This window comes from Alternaria ethzedia (assembly GCF_023757985.1).
Source record: "Alternaria ethzedia strain BMP 0044 chromosome Unknown scaffold_8, whole genome shotgun sequence".
NCBI classification, from domain to species: Eukaryota; Fungi; Ascomycota; class Dothideomycetes; order Pleosporales; family Pleosporaceae; genus Alternaria; species Alternaria ethzedia.
This window is the reverse complement of record NW_026056201.1, coordinates 1,030,727-1,049,633: the sequence shown is the minus strand read 5'-3', so window position 1 is coordinate 1,049,633 and position 18,907 is coordinate 1,030,727. Positions and strand designations below refer to the sequence as shown.

The 18,907-nt window shown below is 53.9% G+C and overlaps 8 protein-coding genes across 8 annotated transcripts; 4 read left to right on the top strand and 4 right to left on the bottom strand.

Annotated features, from left to right (window-relative positions):
* Nucleotides 1–2,266: 2,266 nt before the first annotated feature.
* Nucleotides 2,267–3,904, top strand: J4E87_004556 (uncharacterized protein; the record flags this gene model as incomplete). The annotated part of the gene is made up of 1 exon (XM_049376177.1): nucleotides 2,267–3,904. The coding sequence occupies one exon, from the start codon at nucleotides 2,267–2,269 to the stop codon at nucleotides 3,902–3,904; it is 1,638 nt and encodes a 545-aa protein (XP_049234386.1).
* An 851-nt stretch (nucleotides 3,905–4,755) lies between these two features.
* J4E87_004555 (uncharacterized protein) lies at nucleotides 4,756–5,835 on the top strand (the record flags this gene model as incomplete). Its single annotated transcript, XM_049376176.1, has 1 exon — nucleotides 4,756–5,835. The coding sequence occupies one exon, from the start codon at nucleotides 4,756–4,758 to the stop codon at nucleotides 5,833–5,835; it is 1,080 nt and encodes a 359-aa protein (XP_049234385.1).
* A 212-nt stretch (nucleotides 5,836–6,047) lies between these two features.
* Nucleotides 6,048–6,936, bottom strand: J4E87_004554 (uncharacterized protein; the record flags this gene model as incomplete). Its single annotated transcript, XM_049376175.1, has 3 exons — nucleotides 6,048–6,417; nucleotides 6,463–6,549; nucleotides 6,602–6,936. 3 exons carry the CDS (start codon nucleotides 6,934–6,936, stop codon nucleotides 6,048–6,050), a joined length of 792 nt encoding a protein of 263 aa, XP_049234384.1.
* Nucleotides 6,937–7,867: 931 nt separating this feature from the next.
* J4E87_004553 (uncharacterized protein) lies at nucleotides 7,868–8,558 on the bottom strand (the record flags this gene model as incomplete). Its single annotated transcript, XM_049376174.1, has 2 exons — nucleotides 7,868–7,928; nucleotides 7,981–8,558. 2 exons carry the CDS (start codon nucleotides 8,556–8,558, stop codon nucleotides 7,868–7,870), a joined length of 639 nt encoding a protein of 212 aa, XP_049234383.1.
* A 702-nt stretch (nucleotides 8,559–9,260) lies between these two features.
* On the bottom strand, nucleotides 9,261–11,022 carry J4E87_004552 (uncharacterized protein; the record flags this gene model as incomplete). The annotated part of the gene is made up of 2 exons (XM_049376173.1): nucleotides 9,261–10,245; nucleotides 10,388–11,022. The coding sequence occupies 2 exons, from the start codon at nucleotides 11,020–11,022 to the stop codon at nucleotides 9,261–9,263; spliced, it is 1,620 nt and encodes a 539-aa protein (XP_049234382.1).
* Nucleotides 11,023–13,278: 2,256 nt separating this feature from the next.
* Nucleotides 13,279–13,841, top strand: J4E87_004551 (uncharacterized protein; the record flags this gene model as incomplete). The annotated part of the gene is made up of 2 exons (XM_049376172.1): nucleotides 13,279–13,282; nucleotides 13,330–13,841. The coding sequence occupies 2 exons, from the start codon at nucleotides 13,279–13,281 to the stop codon at nucleotides 13,839–13,841; spliced, it is 516 nt and encodes a 171-aa protein (XP_049234381.1).
* A 384-nt stretch (nucleotides 13,842–14,225) lies between these two features.
* Nucleotides 14,226–14,648, top strand: J4E87_004550 (uncharacterized protein; the record flags this gene model as incomplete). The annotated part of the gene is made up of 1 exon (XM_049376171.1): nucleotides 14,226–14,648. The coding sequence occupies one exon, from the start codon at nucleotides 14,226–14,228 to the stop codon at nucleotides 14,646–14,648; it is 423 nt and encodes a 140-aa protein (XP_049234380.1).
* Nucleotides 14,649–14,991: 343 nt separating this feature from the next.
* Nucleotides 14,992–18,437, bottom strand: POL3 (DNA-directed DNA polymerase delta; the record flags this gene model as incomplete). The annotated part of the gene is made up of 3 exons (XM_049376170.1): nucleotides 14,992–15,751; nucleotides 15,800–17,994; nucleotides 18,045–18,437. 3 exons carry the CDS (start codon nucleotides 18,435–18,437, stop codon nucleotides 14,992–14,994), a joined length of 3,348 nt encoding a protein of 1,115 aa, XP_049234379.1.
* Between the last annotated feature and the right edge of the window lie 470 nt (nucleotides 18,438–18,907).

The following is an 18,907-nucleotide window of genomic DNA, read 5'->3' as shown; positions in this document are numbered from 1 at the left end:
CTCCCGAACGGGCTCATGCGCCCCACTAATCGTTGCCGCTGGCTTCCGGTCCAGAACGAAAGCGTTCTGATGAGGTTCTTTTCGAAGGGCAATCGGCCGGTTCGGACGTAAGCAGTGTTACTGCCCGCTAAAGACGGCGGCTCTGACCGAACGGCTGCCAATACGATACCGGTAGCCGGGTTCACTCCGAATGGCCTCGGTGCTAGATTCGATAGTCTCGCGAAGGGCAAGCGAGTCTAACGATGTACAGCAGGCGGTAGCGGCGCGACTGGTGAGCTTGCTTGGACGATGATACATACCTATGAGTTGTCTTCAGACTTCTCCATACGAAGGGGCGTCGTCCCCACACGCGAATGGAGATCAGCGTTCAAGCATCGCCCTGACAGCGCGCCTTCCGCATCCCACAGCTTCGGGGGCCCAAACGCTAGGTGACGATAACGAGAGCATGTTTCACGCTTTCAAAGCTGGCTTGGCAGGCGTTGCTGCAGGGAGAGTCTAGCGAGATGAGGGAGCGACGCACGGGCTGCGGTGGTTGAGACGGAGCGACAGTTTCAGAGCGAGACAGCAGGGTAGACCCGGGACGAAACGGCAGGCGACAGCGAAGAAGGGGCTGCACGCGCAGTGGCACGAGTCGATTGAAAGACCGCCGAAGCCGACGCGTGTAAAAAAGGTGGAAAAAAGGGACTCGATTGCGAGGCCGCCCCAAGGCACCGAGCATCTCGCTGGATCTGCAGTGGGAGCGTGACAGCAGCCAGGTCCGGGGTCGGCACACGCCAACAAGCATGCTCCTCCCGCACGACATGCATTGCAGATTGCGCGTGGGTGATGCGGACATTTGGAAGCTGACTGCTGACAGACAGGTGAGTGATTTGAGATGGAGTGTGCCGGGCTTGGATCCATTCATGCGCATGCCACGCTGTTCATCGTTGCGGAGCAGAGACGGCCGCACACCAATGCCTTTGCAGAGGAGTCGCTGGAGCTGGTGAACAGGTGGTGGTGGGTATATTTAGAGCGAGTGTGCGTGGCTGAAGGGCTGCGGTGGCCGCGATGGGACTGGCCAGTAGCAGCGCGCAGGCGCATAGCCGCCGTTGGTAACTACTGGGACGCTACGAACGACTGGCCGAGATGGCGTAGATAGACGCTATCGATGCAGTGGATCACGTCTTGCGGTGTGCTCGTGGGCTTGGGGCTCGAGCAATGAGAGACGCTGTTTCGGTGGTTCTGTTTGCCAGTCGCTCTTGCCCTTGCTGGGTGCGCCGCGAGGAAGGTACGGTCGTGGCGTCGGGCAGGAGCGCTCAGGGCCCTCGCCCGGTGCGGCAGGAGCGAGCATCCCGCAAATGACGCCCAGCGCCTGAAACCCGCGAGCGCAGCGAACGCTTTGTGTACAGTAGCAGCACTCAACTTCGCGCAATGCACCGTCACGGCATCAAAGCGAGGTGCTCCAGCTCGCACACGAGGGCCTTCGCACGCAGGAACGGCCCAAGCGCAGTCATTACGCATCAGGCCCAGCGTTTCAAGCGTGCGTCCAGCGCGGCCAGGGGGCCTGCCAGCGCTAGGCTCGATGCAGGGTCGCTGTCGCTGCCACAGGTCCCCCGTCACTTATAGCGCTCGCATTCGTCCATGGCTCGCTGCTCCTCCGCTGCTCGTCACTTTTCTCTCCTGGCCCCTCCATCTCGCCCTTTCCTCTCTACCTCTCTCCCTTCGCTCTCTTCGACTACACAGTGCCGCTTCTGCATCTTCTACCTGCTCCCCCAGTTGGACCAGCTTACCCCCGCCTAATCTGAGATTGTGCGAGCGCGCCAGTCCCGTCGCTCCCCCGAGAGAAGAAGAGCTCGCCAGCCGACGCATCAACTACCAGCTTGTCTGCCCGTGATCCCGTCGCTGCCTGTTCGTCTATTCCCCTTCATAAATATCTTCGCTGCTGCCAGACCGCGCCTGCTGCCGTCGCCACTCGATCCTTCTGACCGCACATCAAACGACACGGCGCCCGAAGAACTTGTTAATAGCTCCAACTACATTGCCCATCGGCCGGTTTTCGATATCAACTCTACCTTACAATCCCGATCTGTACGATCCTTAATCCCATAATCGCCAGCCAATTCGCACCCTGCCTCACAGCAGACGTCTCGTCGGTGCACGCTCGGTTTCCGTCTTGCCAACACTCCCTCTTCCGGCCTTCTTCGATTCTGTATCTTTCCCCGTGTGCGCCTAGCATACTCCTTGTTGCACCTTACTCTTTGTTCGCAACTCTTCTTAGACCACCACAATGAGCATGGACGCTGGCGGTCTTGCTCAGATGACCTACAACAACTTCCAATCCCAGGGTGGCTTTGGCGGTCCCACCTCAAGCTTTGCCTCTCGCGGCAAGGGCGCTCAGCTTAAGCGTCTCAGCGTTGCCTCGCCGCCCAAGGTTGCCTCCATCGCGGAGGACTCGGTTGCGACTCCTCGCACCAGCCGCTCCCACCTCCTGGCTGGCCTCCGCACTGCGCCCAAGACTCCCACGTCTGCGCAGCCCCCTGCTTCGGCTCCCTACTCGCAGCGCCAGCATAACATTGGTACCAACAACGCCAACAACTCCAGGCAGTTCAACCGAACCAACCAGGGTGGTCCCCAGACTGCCATCGGCTCTGGCTTCAGCGGTGTCAACCAGTACCAGCAGCAACAGCAGCAGCCCGACTTCTACAACCAGGTCCTGGCCCCTCCCCAATTCGAGTTCGATGACGGCGAGATGGACCCCAACGTCGCGGCTCAGCTCCTGGCTACCGAGCTCTACCTCGCCCAGAGGCAGCAGCAGCTCCAGCAGCAACTCCTTGCTCTGACGACCCAGCAGTTCGGCAACATGAACATGAGCGGTGGACAGCAGTACCCCAACACGCCATACACTCCTCAGATGAACGCCTACGGCCAGCAGTTTGGAAACACCGCTGCCATCCAGGAGACCAACCAGCCTGGTGTCTACCTTGTCTTCAACCAGATGACAGGCCAGTACCAGTACGTCGTTGACCCGAGCTACCAGCAAGACAACGGCGACATGCAGGCTCAGAATGGTATGTCGGGTCTGTCGCACTCGCCGCCGCCGCCAACTCCCCGCTTCGCTACTTCGCCGCCCAAGGTCGATACCCCAGTGCTCCACGTCTCTCCTCCCAACGAGAGCAACCCCAGCCCTTGGGGTTCGCGCAGCACTTCGCCGCCGAAGAAGTCAAACACCCCACCCCAGGATGTGGTCCCGCTCCCACCGCCATCTGCCAACGCTTTCCGTCGCGGCCACAAGAAGAATCTGTCTTCTCTTGCTGTTGATGGCAAGGCCGAGGAGGGTCCCCGCTCTGCCTTCACCCGCCCGGTTGGCTTCCCTGCCACCCCGATGACTGGCACATTCGGCCCTGGTCAAGCACGCGCTGGAGAGCACCCAGTTCGTCAGCCTCGCAACCCTCCTTCCATCGAGGAGCTCAAGGAGCGTCCTACTACCAAGCATGAGGGTAGCAAGAACTTTGCCACTCGTCAACGCCGCCAGGCTGTGGGCAACCTTGTGCGAGCTGGCATCGGCCGCCGTGCTCACCGTACCGGCAGCGGAAGCGCCTCGCCGGACAGCGATCACTTCCCTTCGTCCGATAACGACTCCGACAGTGTTCGCAGCGGAGGAAGTGGCAGCCTCTCGGGCAGGCCCAGCATCGGCAGCCTCCGCGCTGTTGCCAACGGCGCCATTGGTTCAGAGCGCAAGGCCTCCAAGGAGCGCTCCCGCGACAACTCCATCAACCGCTCCTACACCGCCAACAGTGTCAGCAGCGATGACGGTGCTTCCGTTGGAGGCGGCCTGGTCGACATCCGTCCCGAGGAGATTGGCCAACGCCGCATGCCCAAGCTTGTTCTTACCAGCGCTGAGAAGCGCAAGAGCACCGTGTTCTAAGCTATCAACCACGGATTGGAAAGAAAAACTGGGAGTCTCTTCCCCTGTGCATATTACTGTGGCGCTCTCCGGACGCCTCTTGTTACGGCCCATTACGAACCTTTCCTTGTTTGTTAGTTCATTTGTTTGCTGCACTTGACCAAGGTCACTTTTGCCATCTTTGGAATATCACGATTACCATTCGTCTCTTGCCCATTGGGAAGATCTACTTTTCCACCCCTTCTTCTTGTTTCCCCAGACTCTTATGCGAACTGCTTTTAATGAGCATGGCGGGAACGCTCTACGGTTTTTGGCCCGGCGATTTGGGCGGGCGATTTGGGATATGCTTTATGGACGTGAGCTCAATGGCCTGTGGCTGGAGCTCACTGCCTTCTTGGGGCTTCAGTTCTGTGTTACCATTGTTTGTTGAAAGATACTGTGCTTTTGACCAAATCCATTCGCTACCGCCGCAACAAGGCGATGTACAAGGAAGAGTGGATCATGTAGGATGAGATACCTAAATGCAATCACACTCGCTTTCAAAACGAACGCTATTCAATTGTGAGATGAGGCCCATGATTTGACTCAATGGTTACTTTCCCCGGAAAGTCAGGCACTGGCTAGTAGCAACCCATGTATGTCAGTGACACAGCTCGCAATCTCATGAAATGAGTGCAAATCCGGAGAAGTAATCTCCATCTGTGCTCAACGGCGACTCGGTCAGGGTAAAAGCCAATCTCGGTACTGTAGTGTGGTCATGGCCGTTGAACGGTGATCGACACGATGCTCGCGTGGTGTTGAGGCTAGAGAATCGATAAGCGTGACAGGGCTGAAGGCTGGTGTTGCGTCGCGGGGCAACTGCGAAGCTTCAAATGTCAGCACCAAAACATCTCCATTCGACACCGCACATCCCGAACTCACCTACGCCCTGCATATTCAACACGTCATCCTCTGGTCTATACACAACCAAGAACTCGCAGCAAGCCGCGCCCATCAATACAACCCGCATCGCAATGGCCGAGCCGCCTGTCGTCCCTCCAATCGAACCCCCACCACCGCCCGAAACGTCGCGTCCGCTCCACACGCTCCCCGCGCCTTTCTCACAGGATGCGCTCGAAATCATAACACAAGGCGCCGAGGCCCTCGTATACAAGACCACTTTCCTCACTCCCCACACGCCCGTCGTCGTCAAATACCGGCCACCAAAGCCATACAGACATCCCACTTTAGACAAGCGCCTTACAAAGCAGAGGTTACTAGCCGAGGCACGTAGTCTTATAAGAGTCAAGAGGGATGGCGTTAATGTACCGGGGGTGATTGGCGCGGACTGGGATGCGGGCTGGTTGGTGCTGGAGTATGTGGATGGCAGGACGGTGAGGAAAGTGTTGGATGGGTGGGCACATCAAGTCACGCAGAGAGAAAAAGAGAACAAAAACACGCAGGAAGGACAAGAAGAAATACTAGACCTGATGCGAAGAGTCGGACGGGAAGTAGGCAAGCTGCACGAACTGGGAGTATGTCACGGAGATCTCACAACAAGCAACATCATGTTACAAACACTCAAGTCGCAAGACACTCCAGCACAACAACCACACAGAAGAATACCACGCGGAAAACAGACAACGAGCACACTCCGCGAAGCAGCCATGAACGGCGAAGAGCCTCCAGACCTTCCTCCTGCGAACCCTCCACAACAGTCCAATACCAACTCGCTAGCTGGCGACATCTTCCTCATCGACTTCGGTCTCACAACCGCTAGCATACAAGACGAGGACAAGGCTGTTGATCTGTACGTCCTTGAGAGGGCGTTCTCGGCCACACATCCCGCTGCGGAGCCGCTGTTCCAGGAAGTGCTTAAGGCGTATGGGGAGTGTGGGAAGGGAGCGAGGGGTGTCCTAAAGAGGTTAGAAGGGGTTAGGTTGAGGGGGAGGAAGAGGAGTATGCTGGGTTGAGGGGATTGTTATGATGGCTACTTTGTATTATGAGGTTTCAGAAATTATGATATGGTGAGGTGTGCTGTCCTTCGGGTACTTTTACGCTCTCAAACCCAGTTCTCTACGATAATGTTTGTGGATACATTGGTTCAGGGATGGTGTCTTTTCTCTCTGTAATCGAGCTGACGACCTCCAGGCTTCTATGAACGCTGTCCTTCTCAACCCCATCCTTAGAGCCCCTTCGCCAACACACCTGCTCCACCACCGCCTGGCTTTGCATCATCATCACCACCATCATCAACCTTGAACGTACCCCCCGTATTCTTCTTCCTGCCCACATGACCTGCGTTCACGGTCCTCTTGTACTTCCGCTCGTCATCTTCATGTACCCTGGTACAAGTTGGGACGGAACATTTGCCAGCCTTGTAGTTGGCACACTTCGCACGCTGGCACTTGCTACGGTTCTTCAGGCAGCTCTGACATGGCTCCCCGGAGTCACATCGCATGCCGTTCCGGAAGCAGAAAATGCACACGACGATACGCTCTTTGGCGACCTTGACTCGCTTGGCGGCGGGTGCAGGCTGGCTTTCACTCTCGGATCTGTACATGTCAGTGGAGCTCGGTCACGTGTTCAGGTGGACTTACTGCATCTCATCCAAGCTTCGCTTGGGACATTCAGGGAAGCCAGGCTCGGAGCCGTCCTGCGTAGATATGGTGGTCTCTTGAGTAGCACTGATGGTAATGTATTAGCCTCGGCCTCTCAAAGACTCATGGAAGGACCTACCCGCGATCGTACAATTCGCTCTTCACTTTGTACATCTTCGCTGCAAAAGCCAGTTCCTGACACTCGCGCTCCGACTCGTCTAGACATTCGCGCAGCTGCCGAATGGTCTCCTCCAACTCCTCCAGCCGCTTCTCCATCTGCGTCAGGTATGCATCCTTGCCGACGCTTTCTGCCTTATCTTTGACCAAATCGAACATCAGCTCCACGAGTGACGTCTGAGTCGCCTTGAGCTCATTGATCCGCGAGCTACGGTCGATGGGTGAGTCGCTGTCGCCAGTCGCGTCGGCGCGAGCGGTGACGTCGTCTGTCTGGGTGGAACTGTTGTTGACGGGCATCTTGTATGATATTGATTGGACGCGTAGGTAGTGAAGTGACAAAGAAAGGAAGTGTCTTGTTCGACGAAGGTGTTTGAGCGGTAGTATCTGCTCTAATGGTTGCCTAGAGATTCTCTTGCTTTTGTCACTAGCGGCTTCTCACCTTCACTTTCTCCACTTATTGGTCACACAAACAGCGCGTCTACGCCGTCAGACTGACGACCAGGCTATGAAAAACAGCTCACGTGCTCGCTAACTAGCGTCCTTTCGTCGCACATATATACTCGACTTCCCGCCCAATTCCTCTTCTTCTTCTTTAGGCGCAGCTGTTACGTCGCCTTCGGGTGCGGCGAGATCCCAGCAAGAACTTCAACCAGCAAGGCTCCAAGTTGAGATTATAAAAGACCAGTCTAGCAGCCCTGGAGGTCTGTTATTGGAGCGGCGCTTGCAAGCACTGCATCTCCTCTTGTCCTTGACTCTCGTTCGTTGAACATACCTACCTCGGTGGGTATCGTTCGCTCAGAGTGCATACCCATTCTATGGGATGATACTCGCATCTGCATGGGATTCACATCACGCTCGCAGCTCCGGCTGCCCGTGAGTAACACGCGAGGTCGGCCATTCGAGGCTCTAGTTGCCTCATGGTCGTAATCGTGCGAGTGTCAGGTCGCAACCTTTGGGTGTGAATCTGGTGAACCGGGTGTCTCGCGCCCAACACTTTCTTTTCATTGATCTCCAGGCCTTGTTGCATGGAATTGAGGAAGAGTTTTCGTTTAAAATGTGAGATATTAGCACAAGTTTGGGGTCTATATGGCTGCAACACCGCAGGATTCAAGATACCATGTAGCGGTGGGGAAGTGCTCAGTACTATTGACACGACTATCTATCTATCCTACACATCCACGTATACACCACGCAGTATCCTACCACCCTCCTCGAGCGTCTCCCGTATCTACGCATTCATCTTCTCCACCACATCCGCCTCCACCTCGACAGCAGCCTTGACAGTAGACCTGCTGTCACGAATGTTAGTTGAAGACGACAATATGATATGTGTTGACATACGTTGTGTCATCGCGGTGACGTCGTCGCCTGGGTCTCTTGTGAGCCCGCTTCTCCTCCTGTACTGCCGCAGCCATCTCTTGTGGCTTCGGCCTGCCAAGGACCAAGTCCCCATGGACCTTGGCCTGAGAACTCTCTTCTGTCTTGGATGCGCTCTCGTCCGCATCTGGACCCTCCTCAAACGGCGACGGCAAGTCCTCTCGCTTGCGCTTCTTCTCTTTCTCGGCAGACTTGAGACGAGCGTTCTCTCGCTCGCTCTCCGCCAGACGCCGGGCGAGGTCGCTGTTGTAAGCTTTCAGCTCGTCGTTCTCCGTCCCCACGAGCTCGAGCTGCGTCCTCAGCCGCTTGTTCTGACCATCCAGTCTGGTCACTTTGCTGTCGGCGCCATGGTAGGCTTCGATGAGCTTCTCTTGCTCATGTTGAGCATTCTCGGCCTGATCAAGAAGCTCTTCGTACTGGTCATCCAGCTTGAAGATCTCGGAGTTCTGTCTGTCCACGGCGCGCTTGCTCGCGTAGACGAGCCTGTCGCTCTCGTCTTGGAGGAGGGGATCGCGCGAAGGCAGGCGCGAACGAGGTGCCATGTTGTCTTGGGGAGCTGCAATTGGCGGTGACAGCTTCGGAGGTGGCTTGTTGATGTACTGACTGATCGGACGGCGGCGGTGGGCACGATTGTGAGGATGCGCTTGGAAGGACGCAGGTAACGGGCGAACGAAAAGCTTTATGATGTCGAATTTGTTCGTGCCGGTAATATTGACTTGAGAAGGTGTGGGATATCGTCGCGAAGAAAAAGGGTCCAGCAAAGTTTCGCGTCCTTGCGCGTTTGCGGGCGCTCACTGAGCGGCCGCACACCGCTTCTGAAGACCATCTGATGTTGCAATGTCGCCAAAACTGCTGCGATTTCTTAGTACAAGACATTGAAAGACGCATAGTATCGAAAATATAGCCCTAGCATAGCGCAGACAGCTGATATGTTGATTGAAAAGATATCACGTGAAGCCACTTTCACCTTATCCTATCGACCTTCTTGCCAATTCAGCAACTCCCACTCAGCATCAAACCACCTCCAACGATGACATTATTTTCAAGTACCTTCTCTTAGCTACTCGAACAACCAACGGACGACGCAGTGACTTCCTCAACATGAAAGACAGGAAACAGGCAAGGAGGAGTTGGTTTGGAAAGAATCATCAAAGTGGAAAGGGTCCAAATGAAGGTCAGGTAAGGCTAACGATATGAGTTACTCATCTATCACTGCTATCCGCGAAGTATAGAGGGCTGGCCCCCTAGAACTCACCCGATGGCGTGCCGTCAAGCTTGAAATAGCCGGGTTGGAGCGTCTCAAACACACCAGTTGGATCGTACTTCTTTGAGATGGTCTTCAGCTTAGCTTGATTTGCTGCACCATACCCAGCGACGACGTTCTGGTATGGACTGGCGTAGTTCATGTAGAGGTAGTCGTTCATCTTCCCTGCAGCCTTTGCGGCAGCGGAGGAACGATCCTGGACTCTTCTGGCGAATGTGTTGAGCCTCTCGTCATCCGCAGGGTCGGACCATTTCAGAGATACTAGAGCCAGCATCAATGGTCCTTCCTTGGGGTCGAGACCCAGCGGATTGCCTCCTCTCTTAGCACTCTGCTCGATGATAGGTTCGGTGATCACCTGGAGTGAAAGAGCTGGGATAATGGCTGCCGCGTCCATGATGCTCGGGAGTTCCTCAAAGAAGATGTCCCTGGCGGTGTTTGCCATCTCCAGATCGAGCGTGGTAGTCCAGGTCCAAAAGCCCTGTCGAAGGCCGTTTCCAGTGGCGGGGCCAGCTAGAATCGAAGTAAGAGTGGAGAGACTCTTGACTCCCGTTCCATCTGCAATTGCTCCTTTGATACTGTTGTACTCGGCGAGAACTGGAGCATCGGCAACGGGGTCTGAGTATTCCAGCTCAAGCTGAGCGACAGGACCAAGGTTAGGTCTGCCCCAGCCAAACGATAAGATCTGGTGGGCTTTTCCGTCCTTGTTCGCATTCATACCGAGGTTGTAGTATGCCTTCGTAAGAGCAGTGAAATTGGTCGGGAGATGCGTTCGCATCCCACCCCACATTGTCGGTGCTCGGGGGATAGCGTTCACTGTGAACTTTGTGACGAGACCGAAGTTGTTGCCGCCACCTCGTAGAGCCCAGTAAAGATCTGGGAACGATTTCTCGCTGACATTGATGATCAGTCCAGATGCGGTGACCAGCTCGTACGCAAGGACGTTGTCGCATGCTAAACCATACTCGCTGGAGAAGTAAGAGATGCCTGAGTTTAAGTGTCAGTGCAAGTTGATTGGCAGTCGGAGGTATTTCGGCGCTTACCTCCACCAAGAGTCAGCCCACCCACACCAACACTAGAGACCTGGTTGCAATTAGTGACATGCCTTACTGATAGGCGCCGATTCTGCTCACTCTGCCACCGATGATTGTAACGTTGTCCTTCTCCAGAGCTGTGTATACATCGTACCATGTCTGGCCAGGCTCAAATGAGACACTCTTCTTGTCAGAAGATACCGTTGTCTTGCTCATGTTCTCGAAGCTTATAGTGATGCCACCCTCGATATTCGAGCCACCCGCTACAGCTGAGTGACCTCCGCTCTTGGCTGCAAAGGGACATTGCGTAAGACGGGCAAGGAGGATAGAGGTTGAGATGTCCAGAGCTTTCTTGGGCTTGAAGACGCACTGTGGTGAAAGCTGTCTTTGTTGAGCAGACCAGTAGGCCCCGACGAACGCACTGTAGGCAGATTCCGAGCGTGTTTCAACTTGGTCATCACCAAAGATTAACTTCAAAGAGTTGCACTGGCGATTCGTCAGCTTTGAACTAAGATCGTATAGACGAGTACTTACGGCTATGGAGCAACCACTCAGCAGTGATCTCTCTGCCAATGGCGCAAGCTCGGGGATAGCCGAGACATTGACACCGTTATCGAGAAGTGCCTCAGTCACGTTGAAGTCTGCAGGCTCGAAAGTAGCCTGTGACACAGCGCCTGCCACCAAGGCGGCAAATGAGACTGCGTATTTCATCCTTCCGAATTGAAGCACAGGGTATGGGGATCGGAGCGTTGGACAAAAAGAACTGCGCGCGTGGAACAAAAAGACCCAACGTGCAGGAAGTTACGGAGATTGCCGTGCGTTTGCAGGGGAGAGTCCACAACGAGGTTGGCAGTGACCCAGAGATAGGGAACCCCATCCTTTTATTTCTGACGGCTCGCATATAACATCTCGGCGGTACGCGGACTTCAGGGCTCCGCGGATGCTGTGACCAAATCTTTTACAGCCATGCTGACAGTACTACTCTTCTGGTTACGTTTAATCTCAGAAAGGCTAAGTTGGTATGCAACGTAAATCATGTAGGATTCACCCAATACTCTCACCTGCCTGTCCGGTTCTAATCGTGCGTCTGGATCTCTCCCGGAGATTAGTGTAGACAACATCTTGCAGGGAAGATCTGAAAGATCGTTCGCTTACACACTCACAAGTAGGCAACGTAGAACTCTATCGCTATCCTTCTCGACGTCAACATACTGGAAAATCTGAGAGGATGGAAGTTCTGGTCATTGCAACTCTACTCAAGAGTGAGTGGCGTTCGGAATCGCTGAAGGTGCGCATGGCCGAGGTCGTAGAACACCACTCTGCTGTACTTGCATGGATGTGAATCCTCATCCGGCGACCCTGCACGACCGCGCCGCCCAACGGCAGCATCCCACGCAAATTGCGCTCTTTTGCAGAATGATGTGACTACTCACTCCTACTCACCTTAACTATGTCAAGTATTTCTGACTGCGATTCGAATGATGTATATACCTGTAAGTGCTATCATACCACACGTGGAGGTGACTGGAGTTGAAAGGTGACTGGTGTCGTGGAGGTTCAATGTTGGGTTTGTGAGGCTAAGATGCTTACGCTAACGCCGCTCGTTACCCCTCAAGCCGCCTCGCCTCGGCAGGCACGGCAAGGCTCTGCCACGGGACTAGCCTGGACGGCTCGGCTTCCGTGTCCACATCCGCCAAAATTCCGTGCCTTCCAAGCTACGCCACTTCGGCATGTGCGAATGCAAGGGGCAACACCGACCGCGAGTCTGGCCATGTACACCACCTTGTTCTTTGCACCATACTTTTCCACAGGGCTTTGGAATAGGAAAAGTCGCCCATCTCGGCACAGTCCAGCGCGTGGTATGCATGAACAGTACGTCTCTACGTATGGACAAGGCAATCGAACTCCCGTGCAATCTACATGCCTAGCCATCGCCAACGTAGGATCATGAACCCAGACGAGCCATTTAACCGATCCCAAGACATGGTTCGATTGACCAAAGGGATGTCTCTAAACTACACACCACACCGAGCCGTGTCCAGCAGCTCGGGACATTTCATGCACCATGGATGAGTTGCTGTGCCACTTCACATCGAAACCTGCTCCAACAGTCCCACACGAAGTTGGCAATCGCTTAGGCGCAGGAATATGAATATTTCGGACTGTTAAAATATGGATTGTAGTCTGAAGGAACATGCTCAATTTGTGCTGGGACCTGTGGTCTTATTCATCTCACTTCCCTCGACTGCATGGACCGCCGTCATCTCTATTCTCATTCAATTTTCATCTTTTTTATTCGTTTTTGAGCAAGAGAGGTAGCCATGTCTTCTACAGTCGTTGCGTACAAGGAGATTATCTCTGAGGCTCAGTTCTTCCACATCACCTACGCCATGATTGCGCTCCCCTCAGCTCTCGTTCTTGCGCGTATCGGCATACAGGTGTGGAAGCGAAAAGCCATGGAATTGCAAGACTATTTGCTATACTTGGCTTACGCTTTCTTTCTTACCATATCGATCTGCTACCTCTTTATGGTTCCGACGGTCTTCGCCGTTGGCAAAGTCAAAATGAAGGCGATGAAGCCCTGGCCGACGTTCGAAGCTGACCTCATCTTCTACTTCCGGCTACTATATGTAACAACAAACGGGTTCTGGCTTACACTTTGGTCGGTCAAGTTTTCCCTACTAGCACTGTACAAGAAGTTACTAGAAGGCCTCCCTAGGGTGTACAAGAGACTCTGGTGGGCCGTCCTCGTATTTTGCATCGTTGTAAGTGAATTTCGTCGAATGCTCTTTGCTCCTGCTAAAATTCGACATCTAGTCATTGATCGGCTGTATCATCTCTTATTTTACCTCTTGCCCCAACTTCAGCGACATGATGAACAAAGGACAGTGTACGGGCCCTCGAGCTCTCCGTGGTCAATTTGCAAGTCTTTATATGACCTATGCTGTTGATATCTTGTCAGACTTTATGAGTAAGTGATAGATCTTCTCCAGAAAGGATCAGTGTTAATAACTTTAGTCATGTTCCTACCGATACGACTAGTCTGGAACCTACAAATGGCACGCCCACAGAAGATCGCCATCATTTCACTGTTCGCATCAGGCTTCGTCATCATAGCCTTTGCTACCCTGCGCGTTGTGCAAATCAGTACAAAGGCTGGGCACGGAGTGTCACCGAGTCCAACTTGGCTCTCTCTTTGGACCATAATCGAGTCGTCTATAGCTATTTGCATCGGCTGCGCCCCCGCTTTCGCTATCTTCTACCGCAGCGCCCACACGCCCCACGTCTCCTACGATACCCATGGCTACATTCGACAAAATCCGAGCCGATCCGGGGCAGACCCAAACCATCCAAACGCCATCAAGATGAGTGCTGTTACTGTTACAACTAGCAGAAAGAAGAGTGGCAAGCGCGACATATACTGGGATGATACACGGAGTAGCCAAGAAGCACTCGCGGCGGACAACAAGCACATCATGGTCACTACTACATTGGAGCAGGACAACCGTCGCTCCAACCTGGAACAATGACATTGAAGAAGACGAAAGGATTCCGGTGCATCTAGCGGAAAGATAGAAAACACTACCCGTCCAACTACAGGCACCTATCGATAAAGAGCTTTAGGTGTTCGCGAGTATCAGTGTCCACCAAGGAGGTTATGTCCTAGGCTATCTAGCAGACCATACATTTCTATGGCGATGTTTCAGAGAATAAACATGGCTGCCTAAGTTCTTTTGGCCGCACGATGAAGATAATTTTGCATTTCCCGCCCTTTCACTGCGCACATCACCGTGACTCACGACCTCTACTCAAGCTCAACTCACTGTCATGATTCCAACAATCACCCACGCTACCTCCTCGAACCTCGTTCCAAATTCCAATCGAGCATAAACCCCCCAACGGTAGCCACAATCATGTCCAATCTTCAGGACAGCATACCAGCTCCTCCAGCCCAGTACCCAACCACGCCCTCACTACCCCTGCTTCCAGAAGCCAAACCCACACCAACCCTCCTCACCACCCTCCACGCCCACCAACTTATGCTCAAAGACCTCTACATCGCCCAAAACAACGCCTACGTCGTAGCCTACACCGCATTCGAGACACAGTACGCAGCAGCAACTAGGACTACTTCTCCAGAGATGCAGGAGGTCATTGCGAAGCTGCTAGAGCAGCAGAAGGAGATTTTGCTCTTCCAGACCTTCCTCTGGAGTTTCCAGATGTTTGTTGCGGGCTTGGAGAGCGGCGAGACGTATGATTTGGACGAGGGGCAAGCGCGTGAACAGGACCGTTTCGGTAGTGGAGGGGCGAGGGGCTTCGATGGGATGTGGCGCTGATGCGCTTGTAATTCCAAGTTCAAGGCATTGAGGCTGTGTTGTGGCGATGTGCAAGGAATATCAGATGGTGATTAAACTGTCGCGGACAAGAGGCGGCTTGTGGAGAAAGAAGGGGCATAGTGGAAGTTCGGAGGCGCTTCAGCGTCTTCACTGGAACAACCGCAAGACACAAAAAATGCAACAAATGATTGCAACAACGTTCATTTAGATATACATGCTAATATCGCTACGCATCTCGAACATGCCCAGTGAGCCCCTTAGTTATACAGACGGATATCCATGCCATCGAAACGCCAAAAAACACCGCACACTTATTACACGCTATTCGAATGATGCCAACCGATTACCACAGCGCCGCGTCCTTGTCGAAACGCACCAGCTCTTTGCCTGCATCTTCAACATCCTTCCTCGCCTTCATGCGCATGTAGAAAATGGGGCAATCCTTGGATGCGCAGATGACTTCACAGTGAACACTGCCCTGGCATCGCTGGCATTGGGTCCAAAGACGAGAGAAGCGGACCTCGAGCTCACTGACTTTGCCTAGCGTCTTGGTGTAGAGCTCGGCGATACGAGGTCGGCAGTTCTCACAAACGGCGCCGTCCTTCTCATGCGCAGCGGTAAGTGGCTTCTTGCATCCCATGCATGTTGATGTCTTCTTGGCGAATTTCATCAAACCACCCATCGTGGGCGCCGCAACAGTGATGGAACGCGTGTGATCACCAGTGAGCAACGATGCTGCCTTCTTCTCGCCTAGGATAGGCTCGAAGATTCTGCCCAGTGGCTTCGCCAGTTGGTTGTCCAAGTAGTAACGCGTGTCGATTGGTAAGTTGTTTTCGAGGACAAAGAGGGGGTCCTCAGACTTCTCGAAGTTCTTCGCACCGGTGGCGGCTCGGATCATGACGTAGGCGACACGGTCTCCCAAAGCAGGCGCTGAACCGGCGTCGCGCTTCTTCATGCGTTCGGCAAGCTCGACGTGTGCTTGTTTGTTGGCGTAACCACCTGTTCCGTCCTTGTTCTCTTGCTTGGTCAGGGCTTTGGTGATGACAAGGTTAGACATGTCCACCTTATTCTGCAGCAGATCCGCAATGGTCTCTTTGACGAATCTATCCGATGTTAGTAGACGACAGTGCGAAGATGGCGGAATGACTTACTCCTGGGCACCTTCTGGGTCCTGGTCGATCAAGAGCATGCGCAACGAAGTTTCGATGACAGTCTGGACCAGGCGGCAATTATCACGGCGGACCGTCTCAATACCCTTCGTGTCCATCTTGTCCCACTTGTGCGGATTCGTCCAGTAGAGACCAGCGTAACGCTTCTTGTTGATGAGCAAGTAGGGGAAGTAGACCTTCTCGAACTCCAGCTTGATTGGCTTGACGAACTTCGAAGAGACGTAGTCCGCAGCTTCCTCACCCAGCTTCATCGCCTCCGCTAGTTCGGACGTACCAAACTTCACCATGACGGAATCTGTGTCACCGTAGATGACCTCTGCGTCGTGTGTGTATCCGTTCGCGATGTTGTACTTTGCCTCGACTTCCGCCTTGGTCCTTTCAATCATTTGACGACCGAAACTTGTGGTACTACTGGCGATGGCAAGACACGGTAGCTTTCCGTTGGTAGCACCTGTCAGACCGTAAACCGAGTTGGCGCTGACCTTCAAGGCTAATTGACGACCGTTGAGCACAGCCTTCTTGAAAGGATCGGTCTCGATCGCCAACTCCTTCTTCGCCCTCTTACGCGCACCAAGCAACTCCTCCAGAATCTCAGTCAAGAGCCCCTTCCGGGTTTTCGCTGTGCAGAACATGTCACCGTTTGGTGTGACAATGTAGTCTTCGTCTTTCTTCATCTTGAGTTTCTCTACCGTCTGCTTGTCGAGCCAGGTCGTATAGCACAGGTTGTGGGCCTGCATGATACTGGGGTATAGCGATGCGAAATCAAGGGTCGCGACAGGTTCCTTGTAGTAGCCGCGCTTGGGTTCAATGACGGTCGCACCTTCGTACTGGTCACTACTGTCGCCTTGGTTCGGAAGGTCGGGAACAATGAGTTGATGGTCGAGGGCTTTACGGAAGAGCTGGCTGATGAAGCGAACTTGTTGTCCACGGGCCAGAAGGTAATTGAAAGGCACACCTGTAACCCTAGCCATTTCTGTGTAGTTGACCAGACACATGAGCTTGTCGAGCAATCGCTGCGGTAGATAGGCATCCTTCAAACAGTATACAGCCAATCGTCGCCGGGAGTTGGAGTCGCCGTTGAACAGCTCTGTGATCATGCTGTGGTGTACGTCCTCCTTCTGCTCTTTCAAGAAGTGAGCGCACACCGAGTTGAGCGTGTAACTACGCAGTTGGTGGTCTCGCTGAATGAGCTGTAACAGGTCAAGCTGGAGACGACCGTTGGTGTTGGTAGTCTTCGTGTCTCGGTTTCCTAATTGTTTACTTGAGAAATTCGAGCTCTCTACCTTGGACTGTACTGTCTTTAGACGGGACCAATACGGGAACTTCTGTAGCTTGAGATGTTTTGCGCGGTCGAGCAGATACGGAAAGTCGAAGTTGTTGATGTTGTAGCCGATGATGACGTCTGGGTCGACCTCTTCTACGAAATCTCGCCACTTCATCAGCATCTCGCCCTCATCTTGGAACGACAAGACCTGTGTCGCAACGATGGGGCTGACCGTATCTAGACAGAATACGTTTCTGACAAAGGGTTTTGGCTCTCCGTATCTTGTAACGACGTTTGCGATCTGGATGACGGGGTCGACGTTGGCCTCCGGGAAGACACCTTTGCGGCCAGCGCACTCGATATCGAAGGAGAGGATGCGTAGGGGGGCGAGTTTGGCCCATTCGCCTTCAGATTGGTGGGCGATCAAATCGCTGTAGTGTAGCTGTGCCTCAATCTGGCAGTTGGAGTGTCGGTCGCGGGGGCTGATCATTCTGTATTTGCCTGCTGGAACTTCGACCCAGCACATACCGGCGACTTTGGTATCGATCATAAAGCGCAGTACGTAGGCAATGTTGTCGAATGTGAGAATACCGTCTTCTCTGGCCGGCCAGAGGCGCTTGTAGTTGGCATTACCCTTTTGTACCATCATCCGCACGCGATTGATCATTTTCGGATCAGTCACTGTGATCTTGAGGTATGGACTCTTCTGGTTGCCCTGAAAGCGCAGGATGTTCTCTCGCATGCACATTTGTACCGACGCGATGACAGCTGAGTGTTGGTTGAAGTTCTTCTGGCATTCGCTCTCGAGGAAGACCTTGAACGGTTCGCAGTCTTCTTTGTGGAAGTTGAGCGGCGCGGCGACGTAGAAGTAATGTTGGAAGCCAGTGACGTGAATGAGAACGGAGTGGCCAGTCTGTAATACGCGGTCAGTCAAAGTCGATATGCCATGTGCACGTTTCTTACCTCTGTAACACCAAAGAGCTTGACGGTTGTTTTTCCGCCGTTCAGCACGCCTTCTTCAGCCTCGATCTGTTGGAAGACAAGGTTTTGTGTCATCTCATTGAAGTCCTCGGGCAAGGCAGGCCGCCGCCATTGCTGGTCCTTCTCTGTGTTGTCCTTCTTCAGCGTCTCCATGTCCTGCGTCATCTTCTCCAGCGTCTCCTCGAACTGGCTCGGACCCACCTGGCTCGAGTTGAAGGAGCCATTGACCGTCTTGGTTGGCGGTCTACTCTTGTCATTGCCGTTCTGGAGCTTCAGCTTCTTGGACGAGTGGGGCGACGGCTGGACATTGGTGCGTGTGCTGGATGTTTCGGCGAGGGCGCGCTTCGCCGGCGCTCTTGTGACGGCTCCTGGCATCTTGAGGATGTGACGAACAGATACAACACCCAAGCGCGTGATAAGGGAGGGTTGGTGGGTGTGTGTTTGTTGTTGGTGGAGTAGATGGAAGGCGCCCAGGGAGAACGCGAAAGCGTGTCGCAGGCGCGAGCGCGTCATCCCTGCTAATTGATTTGCGCCACGCTAGCCGTCGCCTGCCATCCCAACCCTCTCCGCGTCCTCCTGCATCTCCACGCGCACGCGTCGATTTCCAAGGTTCTTCACTGAGCGCATCTCAATAGTTGCATTCAGACTTCCTTGCTAGCTCTTCTCTATAATATTGCCTGCAGCCTTGTCGCCATGTCGTTCACGCCCCCCCAGCCTCACAAAGCCTTATAGTGGACTTGCGTTATAACGCTGTTTCCTTTAAACTCTGACACTCGTCTTCTTCATTAGGATGCGATACTACATTGGGATGCCATGCCAAGTACTAGGCATCAGCAGAGTTGTCC